The sequence below is a fragment of the Osmerus mordax genome, chromosome 5 (genome assembly GCF_038355195.1).
Source record: "Osmerus mordax isolate fOsmMor3 chromosome 5, fOsmMor3.pri, whole genome shotgun sequence".
Lineage (NCBI taxonomy): Eukaryota > Metazoa > Chordata > Actinopteri > Osmeriformes > Osmeridae > Osmerus > Osmerus mordax.
Window position 1 is genome coordinate 18149812 of NC_090054.1, and position 24284 is coordinate 18174095.

The window sequence follows — 24284 nt, forward strand, 5'->3', positions numbered from 1 at the left end:
CATTGTGTTTAGATTACCTTGAAGGGCCTAATAAAATGATCCAATTGTCATAAAAGGGATTAAAAAAAAGCTCCATCTTAAACTTTGTTCGACTTAGCTAAACACCTCCGACCCCTAACTTTGTGTATTTGTAATGTAGTGTAATACATGTATATGATATTCATGCTGTATAATAACACGTGTGTGTTTCCTGTGTCTCTGTAGTCTCCGCAGGTCTTGATGAGCAGCGGGGGACGGGAGTGTGTGTGACCTCATCGTGACATCAGCGCCAAACGTGTGACATCGGGAGCGGGGGGGGGTCAACATGACAACCGTCGCCGCCGACTACGACCACATGGACATCCAGCAGCAATACAGCGAGCAGGTGAACAACCGCTGGGATGCTGACGAATGGGACAACGAGAACAGCTCGGCTCGCCTCTTCGAGCGCTCCCGCATCAAGGCCCTGGCGGGTAAGGAACACCCCTGTGTACACGACCAACACCCACAATTGTATACACAACAAATTTGTGTCAGTGTTAATTTCACACCTGGAGTGTGTGTATATAGGTCTTATGAGAGTTATGCTGTTTTGAGGTTCACTTAATAAGCCAACAATCAGCTGTCAATGACAACTGATTTAATACAAAATATATAGGACCTGCCTTAGCATTCTTTCTAGGGTTTTTGACCCAAAAAAGTTACAACATTCTATGTGTAGGCCTCTGGATGATGGGTAAGCCTACAGCATCATGCGTTTGAGTGATGTAAGCCAACTTAGTTTGCACCCCCACCCCCACCTCCTTTGTCTCAGTAACCGTAGCCGTCCCAGTACATGCTGGCTACTCTAGGCTTGGAGTGTAACCGTGCTTTAGCTAGCTAGCTGCTGGCTTGTTTTTGGGCCTCCATGGCTGGCTGGCTTCTAGGCTAATGTGCTAGGGTTCCACTCAGCTAAATAATTCACCTTCCTCTTAAATATGCAGGAGGAGTGTTGCGTGTGTTCGGTAGTCACTAGGCTAATACTGAGGCAGTCTTAACATCGTGTTTCTTTCTAGCTGCTTAGCTGTTCTTTTGTTGTTGTTCCGGAAGACTTTCAGCTGCTGGGACAAGGCCTTTGTTCTTTCGTGATAATGAGTGTCTTGTTGTTTCACCAGACTGCCTTCACTTTGGGTCCTGGTGCTCCTGGGGCTTGGTGTATGGGGCAGGGCTGAGTCCACTGCTGTCCAGTGCGAATGAATGTTGTAACTTGGGTGACAGTATGAGATGGTTGGAATTTCTCAGTATTTAAGAATCAGTCAGTCGCTCTAAATACCCAGTGGGCCTTTGGCAGAGTGGAGCTTTCCTCATGCCCATCACTCACACATGGTTGTGTGTTGCCTGAAAGGCATCCATCACAAGCCGGTCAGTCAGCGGCTAGCTGGGGAGGTCTGGGCTGGGTCAGCACTCTGCTGCGGGCAACATGGAGGGCTGGAACACCATCAACTGGCCGACTGAAACAAGCTCGCTCTGTCGCTCTCTCTCTCTCTCACACACACACACACACACACACACACACACACACACACACATACACACACATACATACATACCTTTAAAAATCCTTTCTTTCTACCTTCCTACAAGGAATCCTAAGACTGTAAAGGTGACTAGACATGTCTTGAAGGAACGATCCGGGTTATATAAAGTCCACCGTCGTGCTTAGATTCGGAGAAGTGCGTTGTGTAAGAGTTAATGGGCCAGGATAAGACTGTAAACTGATGCTGCTGCTCTGAGTTGAGAGATCCTTGTGTGTGTGTGTGTGTGTGTGTGCGCGAGCGAGCAAGCAAGACCAGGTGTGTTACATTCGATAGGTAGGGAAATCCAAAACCACCTGTCACCTTGGAAACAGATCTGGATATCCTTCCACCAAAGACGGAAAGGAAATGAAGGAGAGTGTGTTGAAGCATGTTCCTTAGCCGTGTCCGTGTGTGGAGGTCGGGTCTGAGTGGAGCTGTCTCACACTCGCCACATCCAAGTCATGCTGTCGGCTATCGTTATGCCTGCTGGTACAATTCATGCTTTTGCCGCTCTATACGTCAGAAAATCATGTCAGGGTAAACAATGGTCACACATAATCTTGGCTAGCTCCCAAGTTTGGGATACAAGGTCACACAGGACACAGCTTGTGTGGGGGGAACTAGCTTGTGTGGGGGTATGTTGCGGGACTCTATATTTGTGTATATTGACCCGCTGCGTGGTCCTTGGCAACGCTCCTGCTGGGTTTCTGGTAAAACAGCACGGCCCGACCCTCGGAAGGGCCCGGAATAGCCAGCTGTGAGGTCAGGAGGCGGAGGGGAAGGAGGAGGAGGAGATGGTGCTGGGCTTTGTGCTATGCAGAAGAAGCCCTGGGAGAAGGCCAGGCCCAGACCTGGTGTGAATAATTGAAAGCAGGCTCTGGTCTCTAAGGGGCTTTATGTTGCCGTAACATCCATTGCCATAACACCCCCCTTACACACACTCATACACCACCTAGCATTCCCAGCATTCCTCCATCTCCTCATCAAGACAGGAAGCCACAAAGTCAGACTCGGTCACACTCTCCTTGACTGAAGGGGGATGTGTTTAACGATTTTGGGAGAAAGTTTTTTAAGCGATTTACTTTCTTTCTGAAATGTTTCCTCTTATCTTTCCCTTTATTCTTTCTCTCTCTTTTCCTCTCCATTTCACTCTCTTTCTCTCTGTCTTTTTAACATGGTCATCCATCTCTCTGACAGGAGCCAAACTCATAAGAATGTCATTCTGCTCTGGCTGAACGAGTTGGAGTCCATGTGTGAAATTCACCACACTGCCTTCACAAGTTTGGATCCTGATCGCAGCCCTCTTACCCCTGATCCTGACATGCTGTACATCTTCACCAGCGCAGCATTCAAGAACAGGATGAGAATATCTAAAGCTTTAATGAAGATTGTTGATGCTCATAATGGCTTGAGTTACTGTAGGTGGAGTTAGGGTTATGTGAGTGGATCCCATGTTAGTATTCTGGGAGAGAAGAGGGGTAGTTGTTGAACTGGATGAATGGTGTGTTTGAGGGGGAACAAGCCAGGCCTGGAGGGGGATAATCACAAGGAGCCCTCGTGATTTCTGACCCAACCACACAGGAAATTTGATTGCTCGGATTGGGTTGTTTTTTTCAACTTGTTCGGTCGAAGCAGTATGTCTTTCTTATACCAAGTCATTTCTCCTTACCTCAATGCAGTTCCAACTATATTTCACTTCACACCTGCTGCAGTTAAAAGAAACACACCAACACACACACAAATAATTCAATCAACGTTTCATCCACACTTTTGACCCTACAGATGTTCTTAAGTATTTCGTCCTGAGATGGCAATAACACCAGATTGCAAATGCACACATTTTCCTCACTTGCCTAGCCTTCTCTGCACAGTACATTCCTCATGCTCATCTCACTCCAACATACTCCGGCTGTACTTTCAGTATGCATCATTTGTACATCGCTTTGGATAAAAGCGTCTGCTAAATACACATTTGCACATGCGCACGCATACACACTCAACTAACCTGTACAGCTCATTGACCTTTACATTTAGTTATTTAGCAGACACTCTTATCCAGAGCGACTTACAGTAAGTACAGGGACATTCTCCCCGAGGCAAGTAGGGTGAAGTGCCTTGCCCAAGTACACAACGTCCTCATGCATTGTCCTTGCCACCCACAGAAGTCCAGATCCCTCCTCGCTCTGTCAAACCTGAAAGTGTGTGTGTGTGTGTGTGTGGTTACATTAGCCTACCAGCCTTGTAAAAACAAGTTTGTGTGTTTAGATAAGTTACAGTATAAATACATGAGCTGAAGTAATGGGTCGACCGCAGGAGATGGCGGGACAGATCCTTACCCCTTTATCCTTCCAAAGCCATACCTTCCACTTAGAGCCAGGGGAGAAATCCCATACCATGAAATGCGTGGAATCTGACCAAGACCAGCCTTGGAATATTGTCAAAACGGGCAAATAGCTTTCTACAGGTTTTGTTTTCATGGATGAGCGTCTTGTTTTTTTGTTTGGATTAGGTCCAGGAACTGTACAGTGTTCCACATTCACTACTATATACACTGTTGTAGAACGAAACTCTGTTGAATAGAGCAGAGTCATTGTACTGTTAATGGAAGTGTAAGGATGATGAATGTGTTAAATTGGCTTCCAGACTGGAGGGAAAGGGTTTGGAGTGGAAAAGTGTTATGGGAGGACGAGATTAGAGAAGTGTGGAGCGGCTTCACCAAATGTATCGAGTTGGCGCTTTGAAAATAAAAGTAATGTTGTCCTCCGAAGAGGGGAAGTGGATTTGGGGTGAAGTAGAAGGCCCTGGGCCGACTGGGCGTGGGATATAGTGAGCCAGTCTCTCTCTCCTACTCCCTCTTTATTAGCTCCTAATTCCTCCAGCTTTGTCTGCCTCTTCAAAAGCCAGGGCATTTTTGTGAGGCCCACACTCTGCTGTGAAGCTGGAGAGCAGAGGGGGGTGTGCGACACTAAACTCGGAGGATGTGCAGGCAGTAGACAGGCAGGAAGTCAGTTTCTAGAAAATGTCTGTCTACGCCTCAGTAAAATATGCAGGGGATGTTTTGTCTCCTGAATATAATAAATTATTTGGGAATGAGGAAGTTTTTAGCCAAGTCCCCCCCCTCTTTCTTCTGTTTGATTTGGTACAGCCCACTGCTCCTCCCTCCCCTCTGCCTCTCGCTCCCGCCTACTCTGCCCCTTATGGTAATGAGGCTGTGACATCACCAGGGAACACAAGGGCTCTGATAGGCCAGTGGGTGAATTCCAAGCTGCAGGCCCCTCCCCCTCCTGTTTGAGGACTGTGAAAGGTGTGCAGTGTTTGAGAGTCGCGCCGCACATTGCCTGAGGACAGAGTCCAGCGTGCTTTCACTCTCTCTCCTCCTCCTCCTCTCTCCTCCTCTCCCTCTTTGGCTCTGTCACACTCTCTCTATCCGTGGCTTTTCCCTACTCCGGAGTGTGTGGCTTTCTCTTTCTTCCCCCGTGCGTCGGAGAGACGTGTGTGTGAGGATGGCGGAGTAGTGAAGGAGAGGAGGACAGACTTGAGGCTGAGAGAAGCATGATGCTGTTGTGACTGCTGAGCCAGCGATTCTCTGTACTGACTACTGCTGCATCAAGAAAGAGGACACCCAGGAGAGGACCCCCCCCCCTCCCACTCCCTGCTCCCTCTACCCAGCCACAGGACTTCATAGCTGGGCAGAGGACTACCTAAATCCCCCTTTTGGTCCACCTCCCCTCTGGAGACCCATCGCTTTTGAAGCTTTAGCTCTTCCACTGGACTGATGGAGCTGCAGAGGGCGACTAGCATGCCTGGGCCTCTGTCCCCCGGCCCCCTCTCCCCGGGGTCCCATTCCCCCAGGCCCCTGTCCCCCTCCCCTGGCCTCGGGGCCTCCCAGGACCCCAGCCCTGGACGAGGCTCCAGCCCTCTGCGCAGCCCCAGCCACAGCCCTCTCCCTGGCCCAGCACCGGGCTACAGCGCTCAGGCCGCCTTCAACTACAACCAGCTGGAGGGACGCTTTAAGCAGCTGCAAGGTAAGGCAGGAGAGAGCAGGAGGCAGGCTTTGTTTACGTGCGTTGCTATGCCAGTCGGCTAACGCTAGCTAGCTTGAAAGAAAAATAGAGACCAGGGTTGGTATGCTCTTGAACACCAGGACCTAGCCAGATAGTAGAGGTTGTGTAGGCGGGGAACAGTCTTCTCCAAAGTGTGGGTCCAGCTGGCTCAATATGGCTTCCCGCATCTCTAGAGATTGTGAGGGCTCAGTATTCCCTAGGGGGGGGGGGGGGGGTGCGTCTACAATACATGTAGTTAAATGGCTGTCAGGGGCGGTGGGGGATTGTCTGCTAAATGTAATTTGTCGTTGTATGAACTTGTGTTAGCATGCCTGAAGGCGGGTGGAGGGTATTCCCCCTCTTGCATTGTGACTGCAGAGGGCTTTAACACCCTGCTAAACAAGAGGGGGCGACGGGGGGGACAGGGACAGAGAGAAAGAGCGGGGAGCCTCGTGAAGCAATGACAGACGTGCTCCAGCAGCTTGTGAAATATTGATGAGGTGTAGGAGGGGGGAGGAGGGAGGGAGGGGAGGGGGGCAGGAGGGCAGGAGAACAGCCAGGCTGGTAAAAAGATACCTACTCTTAGGGAGATGAGAAGAAGAAAGAGTCAGGAAGAGATGGAGAGACAGCTTAAATATGCGCTCCTTGCCCCACAGCAGAACAGAACAGGGCAGCTCACTCACATTGCTAATCCCCCCCTCCATGCTCCTCCCTGTGTATGGTTTCCCCCTCAAACCACAAAAACACCATGGCCAGAGCTGATTGGCTGGCCCGGGACAACAATGGCAGACTAGCATCAGAGAAGAGAGGGAAGGAAAGAGGAGAGTCGGGGAGGAGGGAGGGAGAAGGAGACGAGTTAAGAGAGAGGGGAGGAGGGGTGTGGCAGGGGTACCCAGGGTTGCCTCTGCGGAGGACAAGCTCTGGGGACCCAACTGCCATTGTGTTGAGCACTTTGTCAAGCTGTAAACGCTTTAGCAGTAAACCCAGTAGTGGGTGTGAAAGTCTTGCTGTATTGTGAGCGCCTACAGGCATGGAATGCTGCAGTCTGGATCGACTGACCGTTCTTAGTTTGTTGTATGCCAAAGAGTGGGTGTTTTTCGCAAGAAAGTGCCTGTGTTGCGAATGCTCTGGCAATACAAGAGATTTGAGAGTGAGTGAGTGAGAGAGAGAGTGAGAGAGAGACACTGGGAGAGTTGGTCTGTTGTCGGGTGGAGAAGTGCCACATTGCCCTGTTTTACACGCACACTACAGGATGAAAGAGGGCTTTGAGGGAGCACGCTCCACTGAGCATGCTCAGAACAGGGGGTGGGGACATCTGAGCCGCTGTTTGGGAACGTGCTCAGTCCGCTACACCCCCCCCCCCCCCCCCCCCCCAAAGTGTTATCTTAACACCGTTGAGTGCTTATGTAGGTCCTTGCTCATGAGATGGGACCTATATGCACGCTCCAAGGTGTTAAATCCACACGTTAAAAGGTTCCCCTCGTCCTGCTCTCTGTCTCCGCGTGTTCCTGTGTGAGAACACCTGATAGGAGAGCCGCAGGTGCAGAAGAGATGAATACAAGACTTGTTGTGTCAAAGGAACCATCTGTCTGCAGCCACTTCATACCAACATGGCCGGGTTGAGACATGGACACATGTCATCCTCGAACTTACATTACATTTAGTCATTTAGCAGACGCTCTTATCCAGAGCGACTTACAGTAAGTACAGGGACATTCCCCCGAGGTGAAGTGCCTTGCCCAAGGACACAACGTCAGTTGGCATGACCGGGAATCGAACTGGCAACCTTCGGATTACTAGCCCGATTCCCTCACCGCTCAGCCAACAGACTCCCCGAACTGAAAATGAAACCGTTAAAACCTGCTCGACATGTTTCCCCTCTCTCTCCCCCCCCCACCCCCGAGGGAGTCCCCTCTCCTCTCACAAACACACACACACACATCAGTGAAATGCCGATGGCCGATACAAGGTTGTGCTCAGTTGGCTGAGCATTGTGGCTTTGGGTTCTATTCCCACTGGGATTGTGTTTTAGTACAATCAATTGTAATCACTGCAGTGTAAGTGGCCGCGGATGACTGTGCCTGCTGAAGGCTTTTGTGTGGTCTCCTCTGTGAGGGCCTGCTGGCTGGAAGGCTTGTCCTGGAAGGCTTGTTGTGTTGTGTGCGAAAAATACCAGGAGCTCACCAGAGGAACTGGAGCACAAGGCAAGGGGTAAGGCAGAGGCCAGATGTGCAAGGAAGGGTGTGCCACACACACACCATGTGGGCTTGTACACATATACTTCGGCTCGGTTGATGGACAGTGTTTGCTTGCTCAGACGTATCCATGACTGACAGGGCAGCGAGCGAAGAAGATGGGGGGGGGGGGGGGGGGGGGCGGCATCATCTGCGGAGCCGCCTCGGGAGTCAGCCCGGTCTGAGAGAGGATGACGGAGGCAGGCGGGGCAGGAACGCCGAGGTTGCAGCCTCACCATGCATGCTCCTCATTGTGGCGTCTCCCCGACTCTTTTTCATTAGCACACTGGTGTCATTGTCGCGACCCGGACACACCTCCATCACCCATGATTCCTGAGGTGCCTCTGTCACAGGCCGGCAAGGCCGCCGGTTTCCTGCTGCCTGCCCTGACTGGCTGCTGCTGCGGTGACATCACAGCGGCGAGTCTGGCCGGGCTGGTGGAGGTGAGAGGGGTTCTGACCCCCAGAGGTCATGGGTTGTAAATCATCTCCAATCCTGAGGCTGGGAGAGGTTTGGGATGGGAGTAATACACGTCCGATCCCTTCACCTGCCTTCTCTGTGGGGCTCAGCATGCAGACCAAGGCTTTGTTTAAGTCGTTGGGTTTACATCCGGTCGTACCCTGGATACTGTGCAGTTACTGTACGCTACAGCGGGTTGAATTGGAGGCAAAAGCCAGTGATTGATGGTGTACAGAACTAGAGGAAGGGGTGAGAGAGGAAGGAAGAGGATGTCTTTATCAAGCAGCCAGTCATGGCTGTGTTCCCATGGCACCATGCAAACAGTGACACAGTGGGAGAGGGTTAGGTTGAGATGGCATGGATACACCAAGCTAGCAGAGCGGTGAGAATGGTCCTCTTTTTTTCAAAAAGTGTTTTTTTGCTTCTTTTTTTTTGCATCAATGAGAACGAAAAAAAAAAAAACTAAACAGCCTGTCCCAGAGTTCCACCCCCCACAGTGATGGAGTGATAGATCTGTCTATCATGAACTAACAGGATACACGTTTCCACCCCCTGCTCAGATTCATGTAGGACCATGGTTCAGGCACATCAGGATACTCTCCAGTCACATGGGGTTGAAAACCCCAATGCTCTGATGCCGTCAGTGTGCTCCTGTGACCGGCCTATCAGAGGACAGAAGCAGAGCCAGTCAGACCACAGTCACAAATGGCTGATAGGAAACCAGGGTGGAGCCATGTGGATGGGTGCACACAAGTCAAGTGTGTGTATTTTAAGAAAAGAAAGTATTACATCTCTCCACTTGCCATTGATGTGTGTGTGTGTGTGTGTGTGTGTGAGGGCCATGGTGCACCTGTATGGGTAGTACCATGGTACCACTTGTAAAAGTAAAAATGGGGCGTAGCTTGACCTGGACCAGAGGAATGTTGAGGTGTGTGCATGTTTCTGTCGCTTGTGTTTTATGATACGCGTGTGTGTAACATAGATGTCTGCAGAAGGATCGGCGTCTCTCTAGTTAGATAACTTCTATTGTTCAATGTGGTCGTGATAACAGCATGCTATCAGAACTCGGCGTAGCTTAGAGACAACCCAACATTCTCTCTTTATCTCTCTCATTCTCTTTCTCTGTCTCTCTCTCTTATTCTCTATCTTTTACAAGAACACACACACACCTGGCATAATACCAGCCTGGAAAGACTGACTGACAGGACTGGCCCGATGTTACTGTTACCAGCTAGTTTTAGAGTGTTTTGGGTGCCTTCTGTCTAAATGTCACCCTCCTCACGAGTATTATTAAGCCACGTTGAGTCCGTCTTGTCCCAGAGCGTTCCAGCATATCTCCTACCGGGGCCAGGCCTTGGTCTCATGCTCCAGAGGGTTTCCAGATTGAGGGGCTGCTTGTGTCAAGGCCAGAGCAGGACCCAGGCCGAGTGCCTACCACCCTCAGCCCTCCGGCCGCCGGCCGACTCAATGGGCCTCTGTTCCTCTCCTGGCCCAAACTCAGACGCTCTGATTGGATAGTCCATTCCAGAATAGAGAGGAGAGCCTCTGTCTGAGTCCATACAGAAAGTGACAGCTTCCACTCACTGTGGGGAACCTGGAGACACACACACACACACACACAGAACAGAGGACGTATCCAAGCGTAATCATCTCCTGACCAGCGTAGTGACTTCTGTTCCAGAATGTTCTGAATGAGGGTGCATGGAGTCGATCTGTGACTGCCTGAGAACACTGAGATGACAGACTTTCATTCATCTCCTCTGCAGACAGGAAGCAGCCCAGGCAGCATAGTAATGTAAGCCTGTCTCATTGGTTGTTCCCTGTGAGATGGTATCAGCATTGTGTGCTGTAATTGGTGGTTGAATACCCTTGTTGGGTTTCAGTATGTTCGTGAGTGGTTGTTCAGTGGGAGTCCCTATATCTAGTTTGAAACATCAATAATAGGCTTGATGTTAGTTGTATGTCAGTGTCTCGATGTGTTCATGTTGATAGTTGTAGGTCCAGTGTGACTCAGCACTATCTGAAGTGCTGGTCTGTTATAGCTTGTTAGAAGAACAAACAGTCTCCGTCCCTTCCGTGATAAAGGTCAGCCCCACCAATCACCTTGAAGTTTGATTCCCCTGGGCCACTACAAGTGACCAATCAAGGGCGACCTCAACACAAGAGGCACATCCTTCAACTGACGGGAACTCTGGCAGAAGAGTGTTAAAAAAGGCATCGTTGAAGTAGACACGTGACTCACTCAATACTTAGTTGCAGCGCACAATATTCAGACTTGTTGTAAGACTTGACGTTGTAGCATGTTGCTCACGTCAGCTTCAGTGCTGTGAGGATACAACAATCGGTGTTGCCGCCGTATATAGCGTAGATCTCTTTTCGTGGTGCGTGTAGGCGTCGGTGCTGGCGAGGGAGGACCGCCATGGCAACGGGGCTGTAAGACTCCACATTCCATCCAGGAGATGTGTGGGAGCAGGGCCAGGCGCAGAGCTGGGGCCCGGATGTGTGGAGGGAACGTGTGCTGGGGGAGGTTAGACGATCCGCAGCTCTGTCAGGGCTGGTCTTCATAACAGTCACGAGAGAGCGAGCAGAGCAGCAGGGCTGACCGGAGGGGCCGTAGAGCTCTCCTCGCTGTCCGTCTGACGCTCTGCGCGTGTGTGTGTGTGTGTGTGGAGGAGTATGCTACGTTGGTGTTCGTGTGTGTGTGTGTGAAAGTATGCGCGTGTGTGCTTTGTGTGTTTCATCAGGGCTCTTTCGAAGGAAAAAAATTACTTTTTAAGAGAAGCTTGCCACCCAATCTCTCCTCTGCCCCACCCTCTCCTCTCCTCCTCCTTCTCTCCCCCACCCCTCCCCCATCTCACTTGTCTCTTATTGAAGACAGATGTTTGACATAATGAGGGTTTCTCTCCGCGGGGCTGTGGGTTCTCCAGGCCTCAACAGCAGCACCTACTGCACCCAGCTTCTCAGACCCCTGGACTTGGCCTCTATAGGGGAGTGCTGACAGGAGATCAGATGGATATCAAATGTTAGCAGTGCATCCAGTTGTTTGTTTTTCCCCCCTAAGGAAGGCAGTATAGCGTGTTTTCCCTCAAGTCTAAAAGGTTGACTCTTTTGGTACTGTACTATTTTTTGGGGTGTGAAATCGACAGAACGGACAATAACTAATATGAGTCACACCACAACAAGCAACTCTGAAAAGTGGTTATGTCGTAGTTTAGGTGTTGCTAGAGTAAAAACCGTCTGTATTGCACTAACTTTGTTAGTCTAGTTAATTCTAAACAGGGAAGTCTCTCAGGTCGGAGGGAGTTCTAGACCTTTCCTCAGGAACTTCTCTCTAAAGACTAAAGGCTCTTGTCCACAGCTACAGTCAATGTGTTTGTTTTACAAATTCTTCCTCATCCCTAAAGCAACACAGGGAATGATTAGCATGTGGCTCTGCTCCCCTCTCTGTCGTCTCCTCACCCTCCCCACACTCACCTCCTCTGTGCTTTGAGACCTCATATCTGCCCCCCACCCCCATGTCCGTTTCCCCCTCTCTCTCTTTCTCCTTACTCTCCTAACCATGTCTTGCTGTCCATTCTTCTCCTCCCCCTCTCGCCCCCCTCCCAATCCCATATGACTAATGTGGTTTAGCCCGTTCCCTTACACTTTAACCCCCCCCCCGCCGCCCCCGCCTTCCTCCTTCCATATGACTCTGAGACTCCTTCAGGCTTTCAGCCTGGATCTGAAACATTAAACTATATCAGTCACATTCCGGGTATTTCCGGAACACAGCCCCGGTTCCGAATGATCCGTGTGATTCAGAGTGGGGGAACGGTACATATTAAAATGGTTGTGTGGCTGTTCAAATATTTGCATTCTTGTTCAGAGCTTAAACGAGGTGGAGGAAGCTCTCAAAGGTAATTCGTTGCTTGTGATATTTATCGTCGGATTGAGAATTGCTATGCATTCCCCATAAGTAGGATCACGGTTTCTCAGTGTGAAACAACCTGTTTTTACAACAACAACACTTCCCAGATCTCTCCTTCTCCATCCTTCCTACAGTAGCTAGTCGTCTCTGGGCGAGAGTAACCCGACACTCTATAGAGACTGTCTAACCCCGACCCTTAATCACAGAAGTGCTATTGACCACACACTCTCCTATAGTCCTCTACAGTACGTAGCCCCTGACAGAACCATGGTCACGTGCGAACCGCAGAGATGATTAAACATTACATGGCGTTTTGAAGAGATTACACCGAACACACGCCATGCACTCTCTCGTATGTTCTCTGTGGTCCAGCTGGATGGAGTAATAAAGCAGCATGAATCATATTTCTCCTCAGAGGAGAAGGGAGACGGCTGTAGCTATGTGTGCCTCAGCAGTAATAAGAACAGTGAGGGAGATGTGTGGCTCCAGCAGCCGAGAAAATAACCTTCGAGGCAAATAACCTCCCTTCCTGAGCTTGGCTCTGTCACGGTTGATTGGTGGGTGTTTTCACACTGTTGTTGGCTAATTTAGGGCCTTGTTGGGTTGCCTCGCTCCACACAATGGTGTGTGTGTGTGTGGTGCGCAGGTCAGCTTGCGGGCACCTGTCAGAAAGGCCCCCCAGTGACATTGTTAGTGTGAAGTGGCAGCCCAGTCCTTCAGCTTGGTGCCCTGGCTGGTGTTGGGTGATCTCCATTAACAAGGTTGTAGATGGTAAAATTAAAGATGCATTTGTGTAATGCTGTGGTGTACATTATAAGAGTATTGTGTGCGTGTGAAAGCCAAACAATTTGGGAGGCAGGCTGACTCTCCAGGGTGTGTGGTTGTTCTCTGGGCTGGGAGGCAGCAGAGCACATCTGTGGGCTCTGCCGGCACAGCACAAACAAGGTGTCGTTTCTCTGTGTGTGTGTGTGTGTGTGTGTGTTTGTGACACACGTGACTTGAGACGAGCATGTAATTGTTCCACCTTAATCATGCAGCTCAAATCCTTTAGACATTTGCCCTCTTAGTCAGAGCAGTGATTTGGTGACAGTTGACCGGTCATCTCCAGCTTCCTGTCTCCCCTCGACCCCACACCCTGGGCGTGGCCTTTTGCTCAGCCAGAGTGACATCAGCCACAAGCCTCCCTGGCCAGATCCACACCCCATCTCAACATCTCATCATTTTGCTATGTTTATTCTGGCGCCCTGTCATTGTTCGTGTGTGTGTGTGTTTGTGTGATAAATGAATTATCTCAAGGAGAATGTCCCAGTTCCCTATGCAGGCCAGGTTGAGTTATAATTAAACTGCAGTTTGCTAACGAGGGTTTGGGGTATGTAGAGCCAGGGTGCTGTAGTGCTAACATCAGCCTGTTAGCCTGCTCTGGTTGATGACAAAGATGATGCAGCCATCTATCCCACCCTCTCTCCATCCCCTCAGCGCCACATCTTTTTATCTCTCTTGATTCCCCATTTCCTCCTGCTGATAGGCCATACGATACATCCCCTTCTTTCAAGATGAGCTATGCTGCCGACGTGCTTTTTTCCCCCTCAGTCTCCCTTCATCCCTGTCTCCATTCAGGAAGCTGTCACAGGTCTCCATATGTGTCCTCCCGTCCTCCTGCCTCCAGTCGTTTTGACAGTCGTTCCAGTATGAGGATACGACACGATTTCACAGCTTCTTGCGTCACTATCCAGTCCAGGGCATGAAGCGGGACCATCTGGCATTGCTGCACGCTGTTGGAGAACAGTGCTGTTGTGTTTGGCAGCTCTTTGGTCTGTAAATCAAACATGAAGTGACAGTGTGTATGTGTGCGTGGAGTCCAGGTAACTTGTGGTCTCCATGGTGACGTGTCCCCCCCCCCCCCCGCAGTTGCTCGCTGCAGAGAACGTGTTCAGGAGCACACAGTCAAGAGAGTGGTCACCTCGACAGAGGTGTGTGTCATACATAATTCCTATAATGGTTTCCCCCTGAACTCTGTTATGAATTCCTCTATCCTACCATAGCCGAGTTGTCTTTCTTTTGGTGTTTGTGAGGGAGTGTGAGTGTGTGTCAGACAGACAGAGACTGATAGACAGAAAGAGAGACACACAGAGAGACACAGACAGAAAGAGAGACACACAGAGAGACACACACAGGGAGAGACACAGGCAGAGACACACAGGGAGAGACACACAGGCAGAGACAGAGAAAGAAAAACATAGACAGACAGAGTGGGATAAAGTTACAGTATCACATTGTCAGGACTGTACATTCCCTACTCGCTCTAGTTTCTCAGCTCTTGTGCAATGAAGCAACTATTAATCATTTGCGGTCTGCCAATTCATTTCCTTTTCAGTCACTATATGTGCCTGTGCCAAACTAAGACACAACAACTGGAAATGATATTTGCCATTGAATGAAAATAGGTTGGTTTATTGTACTGACCAAATCTAAATCTGTAGCAAAAGCGTTGCATAGAGTTTGTGTACGTGTGTAAAGAATATATTATCTACAATATGGATTCCGTGTTGAAAGTTATAAGTAACCCTGGACAGGACTTGTGACAGTGAAATGTAATGGTCTATTGTTTGTGGCTTATTATTTTTTGGCTAAATCTGTGTCCTGGACTCTTCCCAAGAGACCCAGATCAAAGGATGGGAGGGGCTAGTGTATGGCCACACCCAGTCTGGCCAGAGGCCCCCTTTGTTCCCTGGCTTGAGGTCAAGGTCGTCCACAGATGTGCCCGTCTGTCTGGGTGGGTTAGTATTGACCTGGTGAGGACCCCATTGATCTGCTTCTCTGTCTGTCCTTGCTTTAACTGAAACTGTTCTCCCCCTGTCTCTTACACGCACGCACACACACACACACACACACCCCTCTACTCCATCTCTAGATCACACACACATGCTCTTACACCCACTCTGTAAATAGCCCTGCTGTTGGCTCAGCATTATTGATAAGCCAGAGAGAGTAATTGAAGATGCCTCTGATATTGAGACCTTGGCTTCTAACCTGGCTGGCTGAACGAGAGGCTTTTAACCAATCAGCCCAGGGCTGCAGCCTCTCCTGCTCCCTCTCCATCTGGTCAGATGATTTCCAGGTTTCAAGCACGGTGGGTGATTAGCCTAGTTATATATTTTGGGCTGGTTTGACCTGATTTTCCTATTGTGTTATCTTAATCCGGAAAGTGTGTAGTTTGTGATGTTTCTTTTGCCCTAGAGCAGCTATTATGTGGGCCCACTAGTGGTCTGCAAGGGGTAATGCAGGTGGGCTGCCAAACCAGTGACTATAAAACTAAAATATGAAAAATGAATAGATGGTCAATAAAAAAATTTCAAATGACATTTTGCCTTTAATTTGTCATGACCGAAACGGCAATAGTTACCCTTGGCACGTTGGCTGCACCCCCACTATGCAGACATTACTTCCGCATATTGCATTTCCCAGGTCAACAATTTCTGGTAGCTAGCAGTTACGTTACTTCTCACACACAAAATGTTGTTTTATACGAAGAGTATCAGTGTTGTGTGCCAATAGCCATATTTAACGTTATGTTATATGGAACTATAGGAATGGTTGTAGTTACGCAGGTTACCTCTCTTGACTATGTATGCTTACTGTGGCTTCTTTGATCTCTCAAAAAAATTGCTGCGAAAGTGAACTGTCTGACTCCTGTGGTGCTGTTAAATGTGTGATCAGCGCAAATTAAGTAAACTGTTGTGTTGGGGAGGTCGCAAAAATATTTGAGCTGTGCAAGTGGGCCGCGAAGTGGAAAAGGTTGGGAATTGCTGCTCTAAAGCTACAACCCTTCTCAAGTGATGTTAGGCTATCCTAACCTTGGAGATGTACAGACCATTTTCCTACTCTGCATACATGGTTTTTAACTACCTAGAAAAGCCTGCAAAGGTGGTTAATGACCAAGAAGGTTCATCCTGAAACATGAAGACAATCTCTGTTATTGTTTCTCAGTATTCTCTGTCAATTATATAGTCTTAGAATACTGGAATCCACCCCATTTCGACAGTACTCTCCTTAATAAGATCTCTCCCTCCCTCCCGTCAGTCGACCTCTGCTTGTCGTGGTTTTGCTTGGCTCTCGAAGCAGGAAGTGTCCTCGTCTGACCTACCGGGCCTGCTAAATGTCACTTATAAAATCTCCCCTATTGGCCCACAGCACTAACTGGTCTCTTCCAGCCAATCGGAAAGAACCCCTTGACTCATGCACTGTGGCTAACCTCACAGTGGAGAAGGTGTCGTAAAGCAGAGACAGATGTCCTTCATAGAGACAGATGTCCTTCGTAGAGACAGATGTCCTTCATAGAGACAGATGTCCTTCGTAGAGACAGATGTCCTTCGTAGAGACAGATGTCCTTCATAGAGACAGATGTCCTTCATAGAGACAAATGTCCTTCATAGAGACAGATGTCTTTCATAGAGACGTGTGTGGAAGCCCTTGTCTGTCCTTCTGTCCTGGTCTAGGTAATTACTCCTGAGGACATTCTAGAGGCGTTTTTACAGAAAAAAAGCTAATTACTCTCCGGAGGCCTGCCAGGGCTGTGAAAACTAACGCACCTCCTTTACATTCTCAATACGTCACGTGAGTTTGTGCGTGCGTGCGCTGACACGCGTTTGCTGAAACATCGAGAGGTTGTGACCGCATTTACCTCTGTCGTTGATTCTTTCATCTTGTCATCCAACCTTTTCCCTTTCTCCCCTAATCCGACTCTTCTTCTCTGGCCTGGAGTGAGTCAGGTGGCTGAGCGGTGAGGGAATCGGGCTAGTAATCCGAAGGTTGCCAGTTTGATTCCCGGTCATGCCAACTGACGTTGTGTCCTTGGGCAAAGCACTTCACCCTACTTGCCTCGGGGGAATGTCCCTGTACTTACTGTAAGTCGCTCTGGATAAGAGCGTCTGCTAAATGACTAAAATGTCAAATGTAAATGGCCCGACTCTGACACCTGGTTGGCAGTCACACACTCCCAGGGTTGCCCCAGTCTTGGTGGGACTGTGTTGGGTGTGTCATCATGAAGTGATAATTTACTCAACGCTCTTTTGTAAGTGTTTTATCCTTGTTTTAGAGAATCCAGGTTACAGTAAAAGTGATCCAGGTTTTCTGACTGTACATGTACTCTGAAGTTGCCCTGCGTTTATCGCCAGAGGTCTTGGTACTGGAGGTGGTTAAGTGTGCGATAGCTGTGGTGAGGGAGTTCATGTCATTGGTTCAGTGGTCAGGGCGGTGTGGTTGATAAGTGTTCCTAGTTTGCTTTCTACATATCAAAGCTGTGAGTGAAGATATGGTGTGTGTGTGTGCGAGTGTGTGCGTGTGTGCGTGTGTGCGTGTGTGTGTGTGTGTGTGTGTGAGTGGAGCACGTGTGACAGTGAGAGTCTGCATCCATGCCTCTGCCTGTCTCCGTCACGTGTGCGTGTGTTGATTCGAGGGCTTCCCCTTCCTGTACTCTGCTGTGAGGACCAGATGCTCCCCCCTGCAGGAAACCCTGTTTACACGCTCACAGGACACGTCCCTCCCCAGCCATATCCTCCCCTCCTCCTCCTCCCCAGCACAGCTTTATTAAGACCCTGTATTTATTTGAGACTGACGGCGCCTTCTGCACTCAGCCATCCATTAATACAGCCTATCTCAAGGCTGCAGGTACATGAACTTGAATATAGGGTCATCAATGAAAATTGACAGGTTAGTGACACATTCTTGGCAATAAGAATGTATTTTACATAGGCTGTCCATAAATATACGGTATCTCTATTTCAGGATTTAATTTCTAACTTGGCAATAGTATTAGCTTAGAGTGCTAGCAACCATAAAAAGGAGATTAGCATTAGCCTTTGTGTATAATTTGGTTGGGGGCAGGGAACAGGCTTGGCTAATCTTGCCTGCGAATTAGCGTTAGCCTAGTGATAAGGCCTGCAGTGCTGCAGTCAGATGCTGTCTGGCTAGGCAGAGAAGGGCAGGGAACACTACAGCCATTGTCTTGTCTGTTCTGGCCCCCACAGTATGGCACTCAGCTGTGTGTGTGTGTGTGTGTGTGTCAATGATGATCCCAGGCACTATTTCTGACTCTAAATTAGACCAAAGCCTGAACAACACTGCCGGGACAGAGCGTGTGCTGTTCTGACTATTCCGCAGGGGTTGTTTGGTAACTGGAACTAACCTCCATGATCTCACCCTGCCGAAGGTTTATTAACCAGTCTGGTCACGCTGTGACCCACTCTCAACCTCCACTGAGCTGACGGCTGGCCTGGGCTGGGCGGGGCTGGGGGAGGCTGGCCTGGGCTGGGCGGGGCTGGGGGAGGCTGGCCCGGGCTGGGGGAGGCTGGCCCGGGCTGGGGGAGGCTGGCCTGGGCTGGGCGGGGCTGGGGGAGGCTGGCCCGGGCTGGGGGAGGCTGGCCTGGGCTGGGCGGGGCTGGGGGAGGCTGGCCCGGGCTGGGGGGGGCTGGGGGAGGCACGCTGACAGGCGGGCAGGGGCATGTGCGTCTGTGTCACTGCAGCTTACTGTCGGACCTTCGTAGGGGGAAGGATGTGAAACCAGATCTCCATGGCAACAAGCTGTGGGGTTTATGAGAGGAATACCTTGTGAAGCAAAGACATCTGCGTTTACCACACTTTCGCTCTGAGTGTGTGAGTCTGTGCGCGCAGGTGTGTGTGTGTACGCGCGGTCACGTTAGCTTAGCGTGTTCATGTTTGTGGGCACGTGTGTATTCTGCTGTATGTATTGCAGGTCGTCCTGGCTCTTCATGCACTGTCAGTGACTGATGTTTCTGGTTACAACAGGGTGACAGGCCTAGGTTTCTGAACACCTAGATGGGAAGGGAATATTACATCAATACCGTATGACAGTGTGAACAGCGACCGTCTCTTGTGAGGGGAAACAAACTCAGACCTCAGGCCTTACCGGCAGATATTGGACACATCCATGTATGACACATGCAAGTGTTGCATATCTCAGGCAAGGTACTTGTTATGTAGGCTGTCATATTATTCACCGCCTGAGAACAGCACTTTAGACCTGCGAGAAAAAACGACTGGTCCTTCGACCTGTGTGAACTGAAGACAATGCAAGCCTCCTTCCTTCCAGCTCATGTCAAAGCCTTGGAGACGGGCGCGCTGAGACTTCAGACAGAGCATGACCTAGATAGCCCACCGTAGGTGTTGATATTTATCCCTCAGCTTGCATTCTCCCCCTGCGATCCTCTGGGAGATTACACATCCAGACTCCCGGCTTCACTCCTGGACAGAGGAAGCTGCTCCCATACAGTCTCATCCAAGAACAATGACAAGGTCCATTAATGTGTTCACCAGACTGGGACAAACACCCGGTTTCTAGGAATAAACACCCTAGAAGGGAGGGAGGGAGGCTGAGGGAGGCTGAGGGAGGCTGAGGGAGGCTGAGGGAGGCTGAGGGAGGCTGAGGGAGGCTGAGGGAGGCTGAGGGAGGGAGGGACACCTGCTCAAAAAGGGGAATGGTGAGCAAACATGTCTTTGGAAGCGAGAGCCCTCAGAGGCCTCGTTCTACTCCACTGACTGTACAGCTGGAGAATGTGGACTGCCTAGTTTCCACAGATGGTAGATTGTTTAAAAGTGCTTAACGGTGTCTGTCTCTCTTTCTCTCCCTTACCACTCTCTCCCTCCCTCTCTTACCTCCCTCCCCTCTCTCTCTCCAGACGAGCGTGAGGCGGTGCAGAAGAAGACCTTCGTCAAGTGGGTGAACTCTCACCTGTCCAGAGTGTCCTGCCGCATCACGGACCTGTACATGGACCTGAGGGATGGACGCATGCTCATCAAACTCCTGGAGGTGCTCTCCGGAGAGAGACTGGTGGGTGGAGAGACACACACTGTACACACACTCTCACACAGTCGCACAGAGACGGTGATCTGCGATCCGGAACAGAGAGACTGAAGACAGAGATGAGGTCAAAGATGTATATTTCATGGATGAGACTTCCTGGTTCATGTGAGGTCCAGAGAGAGCTCATATCTACCTTCCAGGTGTTTACACAAGGGTGGATGTTGTTTTCAATGAGTTGCTTCCTTCTGGTCTTATCTATGACTGTGGCAGTTCAGTATCTCAACTGTATGTGCTAACACACTCACACACACACACACAGACCAGTTAACAGTCATTTTTATCTCTCTTAGTAAACACTGTAAAGCCAGACACACCTTCTAATGGCATTTTCTTGTGTCATAATATGAAGTAATTCTGTTTTATTGAGCGTGCGTTGTTGTGGGCGTGGGGCTTTCAGTGGGACTGTTAAAGCCAAGAGTGACCACATGCCACCTCCTCCTTTGATTTTGTTCCAGTTATACGCGCGCACACACACACACACATTTCCAGCAGAGTACCCCAGCAACATTTGACAGCTCAGAAATCAAAGCTCAATTATGGCAGATTACCCCTTGACCGTACCACTTTCATCCTTCACCCTGGTCACCCCCCGCCTTGTGACTTCCAGTGGTAGGTGCCAAGTCCTGGCCCCTGAGTTGACTGGGCTCCAGGGTGGTTCTCTGTGAGAAAGACTTGACCAAAGCTTCAACTCAGCCTAGTGAATGCAGCCCTGTGTGGCTCCCTTCAAAACAAGTCAAAATATGAGGCTGTTCTTTTGGAGATTTGACACTCTGTTTAGGCTGTCTGGAGGAAGCCAGGCGGGAGGAAACAGAGAAACAGAGAAGGGATGAATTCTGAAGCTTTCCTGGTTGTGATGGAGCGTTGCGGGCCCAGATTTATCAAAACGATCTTTGAATGAAAGAGCCTGCAGAACCGGCCAACATAGCCACACAATGGAGGCTTCTAGAATAATAACACACATTTATAGTTTTCCTGTTGAAATACCAAGCAGATGGCGTTTTGTGAAACGATCAGTGTGTTGAGATATATGGGTATGATCCTGCGGTGTTTCCCGCGCGCCACAAGACTGCGTTAACCCACTGAGCCATGTCATTAGCAGGGGCATGGCAGTCGTCCATCCACAGAACACAAAACACACCGAGCCATCTACTTTACAGCTGTAAATGCAGTCTTGCGTGGGGTTTATTTCACAGAGCAGCAAACACCAAATTGAAGCGTCCGTCTGTACTGTTGTTAAGAGTTGGACCAGTGGGTTCCCCAGTGCTCTGTCCTCCACTCCTCAGCTGTCCTAACAGGACTACGCCCGTGGAACTTAAACTTGTATTTTTGGGGTCATGACCCATAAAAGTGGACCTTCTCCCAGGGGGGGAACCTACAATGACCCTGGTCTTGGTTGTCTGGACAAACTGCACAGTGTTGAGATGACAAAATATCACTGCGGCAATGTCCACTCAGGGTCACTCAGGGATTAGAAAGTGATACACACACACTAATATACACAAGCACTTAGACTGTTGGGGCCATATGGTTACTGACACATTTACTTACATTGTAATACAATATTTGCAATGGGGATGTTCCTTCAGCACGTTCATTAATTCCCGTATGACAGTGAGACGGCCCATCTGCATGCCTGGAGGATGCAGGGAGAGACCTACGAGTCATCAGGGTTTAGAACTCAGAATAAACCACAGAACACCAGCTGTGCATGATCACTGCTCAGCCTGAAACATACTGGATGATGTTTGTAATTCATCTCTTTCGATCTCTTTTCCACTCTCATCCTCCTGTTCTTCCTCACCCCTCCATCCCCCCTTTACTCTCTCTCTCTTCCTCCTCGTCTTTCTGTCTCTCCCCCCACGCAGCCCAAACCAACTAAAGGCCGCATGCGTATCCACTGCCTGGAGAACGTGGACAAGGCCCTGCAGTTCCTCAAGGAGCAGAGGGTTCACCTGGAGAACATGGGTTCTCATGACATCGTGGACGGAAACCACCGACTCACCCTCGGACTCATCTGGACCATCATCCTGCGCTTCCAGGTCAGCTGACCATTACATTTACATTTAGTCATTTAGCAGACGCTCTTATCCAGAGCGACTTACAGTAAGTACAGGGACATTCCCCCGAGGCAAGTAGGGTGAAGTGCCTTGCCCAAGGACACAATGTCAGTTGGCATGACCGGGAATCGAACTGGCAACCTTCGGATTACTAGCCCGACTCCCTCACCGCTCAGCCAACTGACTCCCAGCTGGGTGGATGAGTAGATGGATAGATATTGATGGAGGTGGATAGATATTGATGGAGGTGGATAGATATTTACATTTACATTTAGTCATTTAGCATACGCTCTTATCCAGAGCGACTTACAGTAAGTACAGGGACAAAGTCCCCGAGGCAAGTTGGGTGAAGTGCCTTGCCCGGCACGGCCAGGAATCGAACTGGCAACCTTCTGATTACTAGCCCCTGCTTCCCTAACCGCTCAGCCACCTGACTCCTAGATATTGATGGAGGTGGACAGAGGGGATGGGTGGAGGAATAAATGACCGTGATGATGTGTGTGGTGATGTCCATGCTGAGTTTTGAAGCGGCAGTATGCGGGAGGAAGGGGATAAAGAAATGAAATCTCTGTGGATTTGAAAGGATTTATTTCATGCAGTTTAAATCTGCAGATGAATATGGGTGAATTTGGGTTGGTAATGGATGTAAGTGAAAGCATGACATGAGATACAGGGTGTGTGTGTGTGATGCGTGTGGGTGTGTGTGCGTGATGTGTGGGTGTGTGAGGTATTAAAGGGTTGTGGGTTGTGTTTATTTTAGTGGCCGGGATTGTGGGCTGTGGTGTTTACATGTATTTGGTAGTGCAGGTGAATGTCGAGATTGTGAGTTTGTGTGAGAGAGAGAGGGAGAGAGAGGGAGGGAGGGAGAGAGAGGGAGCGCATGTGTGTGACCATGTTCTTCCTGTGTGTCTCAGATCCAGGACATCAGTGTGGAGACGGAGGACAACAAGGAGAAGAAGTCTGCTAAGGACGCGCTGCTCCTCTGGTGCCAGATGAAGTCTGCAGGGTACGGCATAACACACACACACAACACACACACGTACACAACACACACACACAATTAGATGATGTATTTAGTCAGTCTAAAAATCTATTTATAACTATGTATTCAATGCGACAGTATCATGCCTAGGGTAAAGTACAACCAAACAGAATGGAAAGTTCATTTGCTTGAGCAATTCTTGCTATTACTGTAAACGTTGGTAGAGATTAACCTTTCAAAACATTCCCCATCTAGGGCGCAATCGGGTCGCCATAGCGATACCGTCATCGTCACACGGTCAACATTCCTACAGTTGTAACAGTGTGTCTGACCAGAGATAAGACGTTAAACTTGGGGCTCTTTAACCGGGATGTCCTTTCAAAGACATGTGATTCAGGGTAGTCAGCTGAGACCAGAGGGCAGGGACTGTGTGTGTTTGGGGGGGGGGGGGTGTGAGAGAGAGAGAGTTTGTGTGTGCGCGGGAGTGGGGTAGGCTGGGGAGATTAGCAGAGAGAGGCAGAACACAAGGTCTCACTGAGTCTCAGGCCTTTATGTGAGACCATAACAGAGCAGCACAGAGCGGCAGTGTTGTTCCCATAGTGTAGCTCTGCCCTGGGCTGTGCAGACTGCTCTGGGCTCTGCAGACTGACCTGGGATCTCTGCAGACTGACCTGGGCTCTGCAGACTGCCCTGGGCTCTGCAGACTGCCCTGGGCTCTGCAGACTGCCCTGGGCTCTGCAGACTGCCCTGGGCTCGTTCATTCAGTCCCCAACAAAACCCCACTGAGCTGAGACTGTTGGGAAATGGGATTAAATCTGTGCAATCAAACGCATCTTAGAAAGAGATATGGAGGTTTGATTGACTTGGAGAAGATGGACTTTGGAGTCATAAGCCATGGATGTGACAACCAGCCCCGTCTCCTTCCTTCTCCAGGTACCCCAACGTGAACATCCACAACTTCACCACAAGCTGGAGGGACGGCATGGCCTTTAACGCCCTCATCCACAAACACAGGTACAGTCTACATCATACTATATCTACACAACACAACCCTCATCCACAAACACAGGTACAGTCTACATCATACTATATCAACACAACCCTCATCCACAAACACAGGTACAGTCTACATCATACTATATCTACACAACACAACCCTCATCCACAAACACAGGTACAGTCTACATC

General features: G+C 49.7%; 1 protein-coding gene across 4 annotated transcripts in view; it reads left to right on the plus strand.

The window, feature by feature from the left end:
• The first annotated feature begins 238 nt into the window (after window positions 1-238).
• LOC136943164 (spectrin beta chain, non-erythrocytic 1) overlaps window positions 239-24284 on the plus strand; it is a 46436-nt gene continuing 22390 nt past the window's right edge. For 2 of the 4 annotated variants that reach the window (XM_067236402.1, XM_067236403.1), the window contains exons 1-5: window positions 239-452; window positions 19873-20024; window positions 21923-22096; window positions 23029-23120; window positions 24030-24110. In XM_067236402.1, coding sequence (XP_067092503.1) covers window positions 305-452; window positions 19873-20024; window positions 21923-22096; window positions 23029-23120; window positions 24030-24110 — 647 coding nt within the window. In that variant the 5' untranslated portion in view covers window positions 239-304. Of the gene's footprint in view, window positions 453-5211; window positions 5561-19872; window positions 20025-21922; window positions 22097-23028; window positions 23121-24029; window positions 24111-24284 lie in introns of those variants that run through there. The other 2 variants (XM_067236401.1, XM_067236404.1) reach the window with 2 other exon arrangements.